The following is a 12,370-nucleotide window of genomic DNA, read 5'->3' as shown; positions in this document are numbered from 1 at the left end:
GCGATTTCTGCTGCAAATTCATAATTCAGCCTCACACAGACTGATTGGATGATCCTCCTCTCGCTGAGGTTTGAAGCTATACCTGAGGAGAAGTCTTTTAAAGTGATGACGTAGGTTTGCTGAATGGGAGGCATGGAGGATTGGGAGTACGTGTGTGTGAGGGGTGAATGACTGCACACAGCACTGGAGCTCGGGGCCATGAACCATATAATTAATTAAATGGATGTTGTGGACACAATAAAGGACACAGGATGCCTGTTTGTGCTGTTGTGATGTTTTTTTTTAGAGAGTTTTTAAAAGAATCTCCAGGAGCAATGACATGTTCAAGAGCATATGTCTGTACAATCTCTCTGCCGGTCCAAGGCAATGGCTTATACATATACACTTGAATTAACATTGTATTGTAAAAACATGGAGATAAAACAACTTTCCTCAGGGAGTACATGACGTTTGTACAGTGTATGTGTTCCTGTAGGGTGTGACAGATGTAAACATCATAGGAACACGGCAACACAACATAGAGAAAAAAAGTTATACTGATCCCAATTCAGTGACTCTTCGGACTTAAAAAGCATGAAATCTGCAAATGTTTTACTAAAAGCAAAACAAGTACCGGTTGCCATAACTTTCCCTCTGGACCCTCCCTTCTAATGGGTCCAGCATTTTTATGTTTAAAATGAGCTCCAGGACAAAAAGCGGTGGCCATATGGTTACTTTCATTAAGTGTCTGGTCCAATTCAAAAAGTGCAGTCCAGCTAATGCAGGGTAAATGTCTGCAGACTGAGTTTTACGAACAAAGTTTGTGTATTTCAAATATTGTTATTGCACTATATCATCAAGGCAGATATCTTATAATTAGTCCCTGGTGTATATTATATAATATAATATAATAAAAAAGTTGTTACAATTTCCGTGCAGCCATTAAATTGAATAACAGAACAAAATCATGGATTTACACATTTTTGTTGAAAGAGCAGCGAGACGATATATATGACACAAACAATTTTGCATTAATTTACTGTTGTTTTACCATCTGTTAAGTTAATGTGAAGTCGGTACTTGCTGTACATTAGCTAGATACCCCCTACCCCTTTTATTACATTTTCATAAGGTCCCTTGATAACATTCATCTTTTAAGGGACGGCGTTGTTTCATCATCACTAAAACCTTTTCTCCTCTGTGTTCTTCTCTTTCGCAGGAAAAAGGAAACATTGCTGTTGTATTTAATGTCGGAACAGACGACATTAACATTGAGGAGACATCAAAGTTTGTAAATGACGGAAAGTACCATATAGTGAAGTTTACGAGGAGTGGGGGTAATGCCACTCTGCAGGTGGATGACCTGCCAGTCATTGAGCGCTACCCCACAGGTGAGTCAGCCACTTTGCCTTCAATTACACCTGCCACTGCCTTTTAAAGGCGATAAAAATGACCGAGAGATTATCAAAGCCAACTGTTTCAGCCTTATCTCTGTCAGGATGTTTAACGTTGACTTGGCATGTCCTTTAATTGCTTTTTATGTTTCTGTTCCCAGCAGCTGTTAAAGAACAACACCGGTGTTGCTGAGTTGTTTTCTCATCTCCAATGTTTATCACATGGCATGAATCGATACTCTTAAACAGCCCAGGTACACGTGAAAAGGTTGCACTCAAAGTAACCCATCTAAATATAAAGATGTCTTACCGAGCAGCCGCCCACCCTGTCTACATATGTGTGATATTCCCCATATGCAGAAGTAATCCTCCTACAGTAACTCAAATCAATACGTTATTTACAGACAAATTACCACTTTTATTGTGGCAAGTAATTGTGTGCCAGTTCAGTATTTATCCATCTGCCAATACGGGAGATTGATTGAATTGAGGCAACAGAGGAGACAAACCTGTAATAGCAGTCGAGCTAAAGTAAGACCTGAATTAATCTGCCGCTTATCCAGGATACCAGGTGAATGAGCTATGATAGTTCCCTTTTATATTAATTACTGAAACACACCACAGCTACTTACAGACAAAAACAAGGCTGTATTAATGTCTGTTGCCATTAGTGTCACTGCTAATAATTCTGTTTGTGTTTCACTTTTCATAAACATAAACATTGTTTACAAGTCAGTAGAATATGAATTCACCAGTTACGGCCCTGTCTAGTGAGTATTTAGTAAATGAAATATGTATTTTAATAGCTCCTTCATTATATAAGTGGAATTATTGTACAGTACGAGACCTTGACGCTACCTCATGATACAATACAATACCTTTAGATAGCTTGCAATAAAACGATACCTCACGATGCCCTTCGATACCTCACGATACGATACCTCTTGATAGCTTACGATAACTTACAATCCGATATGATACAATACTTTCCGATAACTTACTATACGATACCTTGCGATACCTCATGATGCCTTATGATACATGATACTTGTCACCTTACACATAGGACAGACAACAGGCGAGAGAAAATCATACAGCTCACATGTTGTATTGGCACCTGCTTGGTTATTCATAAATATTCCATTAAATAAACTTTGTGTGTCGAAGTGTCGATTCATTATGGGAATGAATACAAGCTCTGTGTCCTGATATTTGCAAGAGGAAATATAAAGTAATCTAACTGTTGGAAATGGGAAAACAACTCAGCAACACTGATACGTTTCTGCAGAATGTCAAGATGTTAGTCGTACGACGGCTCGCACAAAGAATTTAAATGCCACTGCTTGTGTTTTCTGAAATTGTTAACTTTCCTAACTGCTTGAAGGCTTTGACAAAAGCTACAGGGGATTAAAGGAGTTTGAATGTGGATGTTCAAAACATAAAGGACAGAATTACTGCTTTTACTCCACAAGATTGAAAGCTGTTCGTATCCTGATCTTGCGTAAGATGAGTGGGCAACGGGACAAACAGGACAAATTCAACCTGTCTCTCCCCTTTTTGCATAATGTTTGGTGACCTTTTTAGCTATGACCAGTGCATTCATCCAAATGAAAGAGGGTTTTATGACTGGGACTCAATCCTCGCCGCTTGCCTCAGGTGGGACGGGGAAGCTAATGGCTTTTGACATGTCGCGGACATGGTAGAATGCACAGCAGGGCTAAATGCCTGGATGCGAACATCTCAATCTTCAAACGACACACACCCTCAGTCCCAAAACATATGATACACGCAGATGTGCTGCTCATAAACAGGATAAAGTCGGCGAAAAACAGCTTTTTAATCGTCCAGCGGGCGATTTAATGCACGGCAATGGAAGGAGCGCAGTCTATCTAATGTGTGGTGTTAACATATTGAAATCTGCAAAATTTCAACATCTATTAGTTGTTTTTTTTTAAATCCCGAGAAACTATAATAATGTACAAACGATTTACTCTCATGATAAATGCTGAGTTATAAAGGCCGCGGGGGGGAAAGTGACCGATCTCATACCCACTAATCATGCGTCAGTGACAATGCCAAGTCCAGCTACCTTATTAGGCTCATTGCAGACTAATTACATCTTATCACAATCACCGCGCAGTTCCTCCCCTTGCCCCCCCCCCGCCAGCACACAAAGCCATTATTCTCTCAGCTCGCCTGTAGTTTGATTAGTATCCATGTATGCCTCTAACGCACTCATAATAGCAGCCCTCAGCCACTCTTAGGCCACTCACAGATCAACAGTGATTATAATAGGAGTAGACAGCAAAGATAAAAATGATGGCTGGAGAGTGAGAAAGACAGAGAGGAGGAGATTATATGGGAGGGTGCAATCGTTCTCAAAGCAAAGAAATAATTGCTTCACCAGGGCCAATATTGCTGTCCTGGTAATCTCATTAAAAAGTCTCGTACTACATACTTACGGGCCATTAAAAGTCTTTAGCACAATTATTAGAATCTAAAAACGCAAAACACACACACAGACACATAACTAGGTCTCTGCATGTTGTAGTTCAGCGCTCTCTCTCTCTTTTATTCGTGTCCTGCTTTCATTCTGCAGCACACACAAAAGACTGGGCAGCATCAAAAAAAAAAAAAAGCGAGCCCCCTTCTCCAGAGCCTTGGCCATGGAAGTAATACCATCACAATGGTGCTGCCAGGCCCGCAGGGTACAGTGCAGTATCCTATCGGAACACCCAATGAACACACGCCGCACACAAAGATAATGTAGAGGTCCCTGGCCTTATTCTTTTACTGTTATCAGAGCGTGATGCACTTACAGAGCTCGCCGTCTCTCACTCCGCTCCCCTCCGCTCCCCATCCCCTGCCTCTCTGTCCTTTTTACCTCTATCTGTCCGACCCTGCCCCTTCCGTCAATCTCACCCTCCGTCCGGTTTTTTCTCCACCTCGCTGTGTGGTGTCTGAGATGTGGGATACAAGAGGAGGAGGAGGTCTGGCTTCATCCATCGATGCTCCATGCTACCTCCTCCTATGCCGCCGCCCCCCCCCCATATGAGCCTATTCAGCCTATTGTGCAAGCAGTCATCACTGAGCATGCTTTGAAAAGGTGCAATGACAGCCACAGTGGGGGAAAAAGGAGCAGAATAATAAAAAATAATAGTGAGATTTGTGTAGGTCCCTCTTTTTAATTCTCCCGGCTCCGTGAACAGAGGAATCATTTGCATATTTGTTCATTTCACGTGGGAGTGTCCTGGGGCTTGTAATGAGATAAAGCTCCCACCTTATCTGACCACTTTATTAACAAAAAAGAAAACAAGTGAGTGAGGGCAAAGTGGGTCGACTGGGACGGCGCCGCCGAATCGCTGCTGTCTGGCAGAGGAGATAAGCCAGGCGGCCCCGACACCAAACCAAATCACCGCTCGGCAGCAGGCGCAGGCGCCGCTCGCCGGCAGGATGAATGGGGCTCTTGCTGCCGCTCCTGAAGCCCAGGGAGTAGCATTGTTTAACACTCCGGTGTCCCACTGCGCGGATCAATACATGATCAGACCTTGATTATATCCACACGTAATTAACCCCGGTATAAGCATAGAGTGAGAGTGCCAGGGGCTGCAGAGCCAAACAGGTACAGCACTATCTGTCTTTGAAAATGGAGAATGTTCTTGCAAAAAAAGTGGATTTTGGCACAGTCGCACAATGCGTGTGAAGATAAGTGTGTGTGTGTGTCTGTGTGAGTGTGTTGTTACTGTTACAAATGTTTGACAGCAGCATGGTGACAGACACAAAAGCTGTCATTTTAAATGCAAACTATGAGACATCCACACCGTGTTCATACTATATATTATAACTGTAAGAGAAGCACACACACATACTCATATAGATATATATATATTGTGTGTGTGTGTATAATTTAGCCTACATTAATTAGGTAATTTACCCTGATTAATGATGAATATATCAGGAATGCCATTACCATTGTGCTTCGGTCGAAGCCCGGGCGTCCTCGCTCTCCTCCCAACAGCTGCAGGCTAAATGTTCTCCAGAGCCCAGTTTGACGCTGACCTCTCCTCTGATGAGGTGTCGCAGTAGCAGGAAACACGGAGCGGTGACACAACCAACACCCCATGACTGACAAATGGAGGTGAGGGGAATTAGCCGAGCCCGCGACTGCTCCATGACACCAGCAATCAATGGATTATTCATTAATTTAACACATTCAGAATAGAAAGAAGTACAGAGGTGTGTCTGTGTGCTTGTTTGTTCTCGTGTTGTTGTTGTTGTGGGTAATACTTCCACCGTGCGCAGTGCTAAAGTGAATCAGGTGGTGCAGAGCTCTGCACAGGGGGAATACAGTGTGTGTTTAACACCAGGCGGTGTGCAGACGTTCCATAAGCCTAAAGCACCTGGAGGCTGCTGTGTTTTCAATCCACATACCTGAGAGAAGCTTGGCTTTTCTAACTTGCAGCATAAATTAAATATACTGCTCCATAATTTTCACTTAGAAGGTCCATCCACTGCAGTTCGGTCTTTAAGGGATAATTGTTGGTAGTTTATTCCTCTTTGCCTTCGAGCTGCAATCTTGTCTAAACACAATTAATAACACAGAAATGAGACACACTGTTGCACTTGTTCTGTCATTGTGATGAACATTTAGTTTGTTTTCTACCAATCACACCTACACCATGCTGCCGGGAAAATATTCACCTGAGCACCAAATGAATATTAACCTGCAGCTGAAAGTAAGTCCCCAGCAAATGTTCTTTTTGCTCATGTTCGAGCAACTTTTGGTGAAAAACTAAAGTCTTCCACCTTACTTATTAATGATATATTTGTGAGCCATCTTAAATGATTTATGTCTTGGGAATCAAACCAACGACCAAAAACACGTCCTTTAACATCAGTACATCATGAATGAGTAGAAGTCTAAGTAGATTTGATTGTTTTCGTGAGTTTCACATGAAATCTGAAAACTTCTGACCATTGTATGTTGAAAATAACCATATGCAGGTTTAAAATTGAGAAAAAATGACCTGATAAATGGTATGAAACAACCAAAATGTGAAAAATAGATACACTAAGTCTTTATCAATAGCAGGGGAAGTATCACTCCGGATGATGAGAGGGTTTTTTTTGTGTCTCCCTAAGTAACAATTGGAGATTAACGTCAAATAATATATACGCTGTGTCCCTGTGTGGCTTTGTTGTAATGCAGAGTGTATCTCTGTGTGGAGGGAGAAGTGTTCCACTAAATCTCCTTCACAAGCCTTTGTGCTCCAACCTGGCACAATCAGCTGCAGCCAAATTCCATGAGCGGCACAGACAAGCTTTAAAACCCCCTTTCTCCCTGTGTATCTGATCCTCTACAGTAATTCAAGCTGATGCCATTAAAAAACATTTCTTTTTATGCGTCTTCTTACCTCCAAGACCTTTCATCAGCCCAACTGTGCATCTGTTACAAGGTTACCTCCTTTCTTTCATGTCGGCGCGATCCTTTCCTCTTGGAAGCGATTCCTCCCCACTTCCTCCAAATCGTTGTTAGCTACCTGATCTTTTATCTGCCAGAACTGAATTAATATAGTTGATGGGACAAACATTGTCAATCTGCCCGGAAGAATGGAGCAGACTGAATTCAATCTCGTCAGACAATGCCACGGGGGAAACCACTCAGAGACAGTGGCACTTTGCTGAAAGTCTCCCGTTCTGGAGAGGTTATTGGCCTCGACAAAAGGGGTGATGCAGAGTTTGCCCTCATTAATGCCAAGGTGCCCCTACAGTCTCGGAGCGGGAGCTTTTTTCTGTCGCTGCTCTTTTCTCTCGCTCGACACTTATTTGGGTTATTCACTAAATACTGATGAGAAGCTGCTTCAAACTTTTCCTTCTTTACAACTTGTAGCTTTTGTCAAAGCCTCGCTAATCAAGAGTTTGACTGTGATTGTGCCTCCTCTGATTCTCTCTTCTGACTAGATGCTCCGGATGTATATACTGTGTTAACTGTTGCATTGCGATCAGCTTATTATTTCTTGTCAATTAGGCTGTTGATAAACGGGGTGGGCATTTGTAATATGTTAAAGTTAAATTGTTTGATCCTTTAAACCATAAAAGGTTGATTCAATAATAAATTTAATCGGTGTTCTTGTGTATATAACTATTTTAAAAGCCAGTTAAAAAGATGTAGAGGGTAAAGATAAATGGGATGGGGATATTTGGGTAAAGCTTTTGTAATGGAAATGTTTAAAGTTGTGATTTGGGTTGGTTTATAACATAGCCCTATTAACCTAGACGAAATATTTGCGTGTTCGTTGACTTATTTTCGATTAATATAGGCCTAATTTTGTTGGCTAAAATAAAATAAAATGACTGAAGTTTGTTCAGATAATGTTTTTACGGTAAATATTGTTTTTTTTAAATCTACAAAACGTTTTAAATATAAAAACAGTTGTGCAGTTGTATAGCTCCAGCATTAAGTATGAACCTTTAACCTTTGACCTTACAGATTGTAACCAATGAAATGTCTCTTTAAACTTTAAAGGCAACAATGATAACGAACGCCTGGCGATTGCTAGACAGCGAATCCCATACCGACTTGGTCGAGTAGTTGACGAATGGCTACTCGACAAAGGTAAAATCACTGATTAAAACTTCAAATAAAATAATTTGATCATAACCAAGGTGTAGCACTATTTTGTAAATCATAAACTTAAAAAAATAAATGTTCAGTAAAAACGTTAAAAACTAAATGATTTGAAGAGTTAAATTTAATTTGTTTTCATAATAATGTATTTATTTTCTAGTTGTCAGCTGTTTTAATACGTGTTTATTGTCAACTAAAGGTTAAAGGGACTGTAAATATACGAATTTAAATCCACTTCTTGAAGTAAAATCATGATTAAAATGTCTATAAATTACTGTCGCATTTTGCTGTAAACGTCTAAAAGATAAATTTAAAAGTTAAAGTTTAGTCATTCATAAGTCATAAGTGTTGTTTGAAACACTTTTGAAGCAGTACATGTACTGTACAGTAAAGTTCTTAGTCCTATTCGATGTATTCTGATTAAACTGCGAGCAATGATAAATAGTGTGCAATATGAATTGGCATCAGAATTTTGAGTCCCTTTAACAGACATTGTAAATATGTATAGGGCAATAGATCAAGGAACTGTAATATAAAACAAACTGAGTGCATGCTTTGTTTTTTTATAGTTCGACAACTAATTCATATTTATCACCTAAAATGTGAAATGAGCCCTATCATTTCTCTGTTTCTTTCGTTGGTTTGTTTCGGATTTTAAGTTGAAAGTGTTCTGTTGCGTTCATTTGTTTATGGTTTTTTCATGTGCCGTATTCATTCACAATTCAGTTTCGTCTTGGTTACTTTTGCTAAAAGGAGCAACAGTTAAAAAAATGACGACAAGTGTCTCCTGGTTCCTGTGAGACTGTACATGAGAGGAGTTTAGTTCTCACACACGCCTGTAGACATTTTAGTTTTCATGCTTGCTGTAAATTGTGACATTTGAGGTAAAAAATACAAGATTATTTAAGTCAAGCAATAATGAAACATATACTTTTATTTAGAAAGATGTTTTATATATTTGTTTTATTTCTTAGTCAATTCCCTGCAAACAATTTGTCCTTTTGTATTACTTTCAAGACGATGCTCTCTCTTCTAGTTTAGTAAAATCTATTAATCTTTTATCTTTTCCATAACATTACTACTTCCGATGATTCTTTTTTTATTATTATTATTTTCGATCAGACTGCCATTTTAGCAAAGCTGCATTGATTTTCTTAACCCTGCACTTTTATTCTACGTTTGTTCTTTTCCTCTCATCTCATCATTATAACTGCAATAAATTACCAGGGTTTGCTTCTACAACCCGTAATTTATTGGTCTCATTAGCCACTGGGCAAATAATCTGCCTTTCTGTCATTTTTTTTATTTTTTTTTCCTGTTCAGTAAAAGTGGCTGAGTCCACAGTCCAACCTTCTTGTATATATGTAACGTTGTTTTCCCACAGGGCGGCAGCTTACAATCTTCAACAGCCAAACCACTATACAGATTGGGGGCTGGGAGCGAGACCGGAGTCGATCGTTTCAGGGCCAGCTCTCGGGCCTCTACTATAATGGCTTGAAGGTGTTCAACATGGCCGCCGAGGGGGATTCTAACATTAAGGTCCAGGGCAGCGTGCGGCTTGTGGGGGACTCGCCCTCCTCCATCACGCCGCAGTCGAGCACCACGGCCAACCGCTCGGAGACGTCCACGTCCATCATGGAGATCACCACCACCACGGCGTCCAGCAGGCGAGTCAAGCAGACGACGCCACGAGAGCCTCAGCAGGTGAGATCCTCTTTAAATGTCTTCTATTCTATGAGACCTTCAAACGTGTCATTATTGTCTCCGCTTGATCCGTTTTGAAACCCTTACAAAGCCCAGCGTGGAGCTAAGCACATCCTGGATTAACATAAGACATTTGATCATCACGCTTTTATAAGTGGAATAAGAGGAATATTTTTTTTTCTTATTGTGTACCTGTCTTTCTTCGGCTTGAGTCCTCTGACATGAAATCTGAAGGAGAATAAATCCATTGTTCCACCCATTGGAGCAGCATCACTGTGCACTGCTGAGCTTTTTCCCCCCATGCAGTCACATGTGACACCAATGTGTGTGTGTGTGTGTGTGTGTGTGTGTGTGTGTGTGTGTGTGTGTGTGTGTGTGTGTGTGTGTGTGTGTGTGTGTGTGTGTGTGTGTGTGTGTGTGTTGGAGTGATAACCATCATCGAGTTCCTCCTTCATCTTTATCTGTCCCGCACGAGCGGTGCGTGGCATCAGCAGGAGCATATTATTTCTCCAACGTCACAATGTGTGTCTAAACAATGCAATACAAATTGTGTGTCCTATCAAATGAAATGGAGCGCTCTTGCACAGTCTCTGCCCACAACAGAAGACACTTCCTGTTACACACCTCTCGCAAAACACAGCAGCAGCAGCAGCAGCAGCAGCAGCCATGGATTTTAAACCTGAAATTGTTCCTGTAAGATAATATAATGCCATTTAGAAATGTGTCTTAGTTTGAATAAATGAAATACAATAACACATTCTTTATGTTAAAGTTGAATTCCCCGCTGACTGTTAGAGGCTCTCACGGTGCAAATATGATTTTAGGAGTTCTCTACATTTTATGCAATTTCAAAACAAACCAGTGACTTTATTTACCTGCGTCGTCGCTCTGGGAATTAGCCACGTTGACAGAACTTTATTACGATCTAGGAATACCTCCACACGTCGTTTTGACTCATTTAGGTCACCGAGTAATGTCTTTTGAAATGTTTTTTTATCACAACAAAGATGGTAGACAGGATGTAGGAAAGGCCCTCGCGTGCTGTTAGTGCAAAACAAAAATTGTGTGTGTCATGGCCCAAAGGAAACTTATCTCCTGTGCAAACAATCAAATAAACAACTTCAGTGATAACAGAGACACGTGCTTTAAAGGTTCCGTGTGTCGAATTTAGTGACATCTTGTTGTGAAGTTGCATGTTGCAGCTGATCCCCCCTCACCTCACCCTCCCCTTCCAAACCTGAAAGAGAACCTTTGGTAGCCTTCAGTTGTCATAAAAGCTCAAAAGGTGTTTAGTTTGTCCAGTCTGGGCTACTGTAAAGAACATGGCAGCCTCCGTCGAGAGGACCCGCTCCCAAAGTAAATATAAAGTATTTAAATATAAAAGACCCATTCTAGGGTAAAGAACACAATAATTAGTACAATTTAGATGAAACACACTAGTGGAAACATCAATACGAATATTTTATATTCAATTTCTGCCAATAGATCCCTTTCACGTAAATCTTACACACTGGACCTTTAATTAATATGGAGCCATAGATCATCTGTTGTAGTATTCTCAGTTAATAAACTGTTCATTACTTTACAAGATATGAAGTTCTCAAATTAGTCTTAATAGGATGTAAGGATGATCTAACTCAAAAACTCACAAACATGCAGGGAAAACACATTCAGAGTTAAAATGTGTGTCAGTTGCAGGGGAAGCAGTAGCTTAAATGAAGCAGAGGCGTTAACTAAAAAGAGCCTTTAATCAGAGCTTAATCAGCTTTTACAAATAAAGTTTAAAATCATTTTGGATTTAACTCATTTTGGATTAATCGGATTGGGTAAAGGAAGATTATAATATCCTCCCGAGGGGGGGGGTTTTAAACTTCATATTGAAAAATATACACACAATCAAGATTATTTGATTTTAAGACTTTTTCTTTTTGACATATTAGAAGTTTTTCTGTCTTTATAGTCTCTTTGCATGAGACACCACTCAAATCGCCCTTCATTTTAAAGATTTAAAAACACTTTCTTCCTAGTGTAAAGTTGTGTTGATTTAGGTCTTTGTCCAGAAGTAACACCCCTTGAAAACCCATTGGAATATTAAATATTACATATTTATTCTCACGTTAGGAATATTGTTACCTTCCTCAAATGAAAGCATTAAAAAGCCAGGAACCCTGAACGTTGATATATCTATGGAATTTGATTTCCAAGTGGCAAAATTACATTACTCAGTTTTTTCTACAAACATGCAATAAAGATTTTTGTATGTACAAAGTATAAAAAGGCTTAAATCCTGTGCAGAGAGAGTCCTTCTCTCCTGAAGTTAGTTAAACATAAAATGCTCACCTGCCGGCTAGTTTGGCTCTAATCGTTACTGTGGCGACAGCAGTGTTTACGTCTGATCAGGAAGGCTCCCGAGGAGGGGCGTGACATTTCCGACAAACGCTCTAAGCGGTTGATCAGTCACAAAGCTGACCAATAAGAGCAGACAGGGCTTTGGGGGGGGGGGGCAGGCAACAAGCTTAGACAAAGCGTTTCAGACAGAAGGTGGAAAGAAAAACGAGAGAAATGCACAGTATGAGACAAAAAAATCCAGAATTGTAAACATTAAACATGCCCCAAATTAATATCATGAACCTGCACGTTAAGCTTTCGGATGTATTTTTTACAT

At 40.2% G+C, this 12,370-nt stretch overlaps 1 protein-coding gene across 40 annotated transcripts in view; it reads left to right on the top strand.

Moving 5' to 3' along the window:
• The window catches only part of LOC118119247 (neurexin-1a), a 254,382-nt gene that overhangs the window by 207,592 nt on the left and 34,420 nt on the right, over nucleotides 1-12,370 (top strand). For 28 of the 40 annotated variants that reach the window (XM_035173025.2, XM_035173019.2, XM_035173015.2 and 25 more), the window contains 3 exons: nucleotides 1,199-1,370; nucleotides 7,900-7,989; nucleotides 9,386-9,705. In XM_035173025.2, coding sequence (XP_035028916.1) covers nucleotides 1,199-1,370; nucleotides 7,900-7,989; nucleotides 9,386-9,705 — 582 coding nt within the window. The remainder of the gene's footprint in view (nucleotides 1-1,198; nucleotides 1,371-7,899; nucleotides 7,990-9,385; nucleotides 9,706-12,370) is intronic. The other 12 variants (XM_035173037.2, XM_035173032.2, XM_035173039.2 and 9 more) reach the window with 1 other exon arrangement.

The sequence above is a fragment of the Hippoglossus stenolepis genome, chromosome 12 (genome assembly GCF_022539355.2).
Source record: "Hippoglossus stenolepis isolate QCI-W04-F060 chromosome 12, HSTE1.2, whole genome shotgun sequence".
Lineage (NCBI taxonomy): Eukaryota > Metazoa > Chordata > Actinopteri > Pleuronectiformes > Pleuronectidae > Hippoglossus > Hippoglossus stenolepis.
This window is presented reverse-complemented; position numbering and strand designations above follow the sequence as displayed.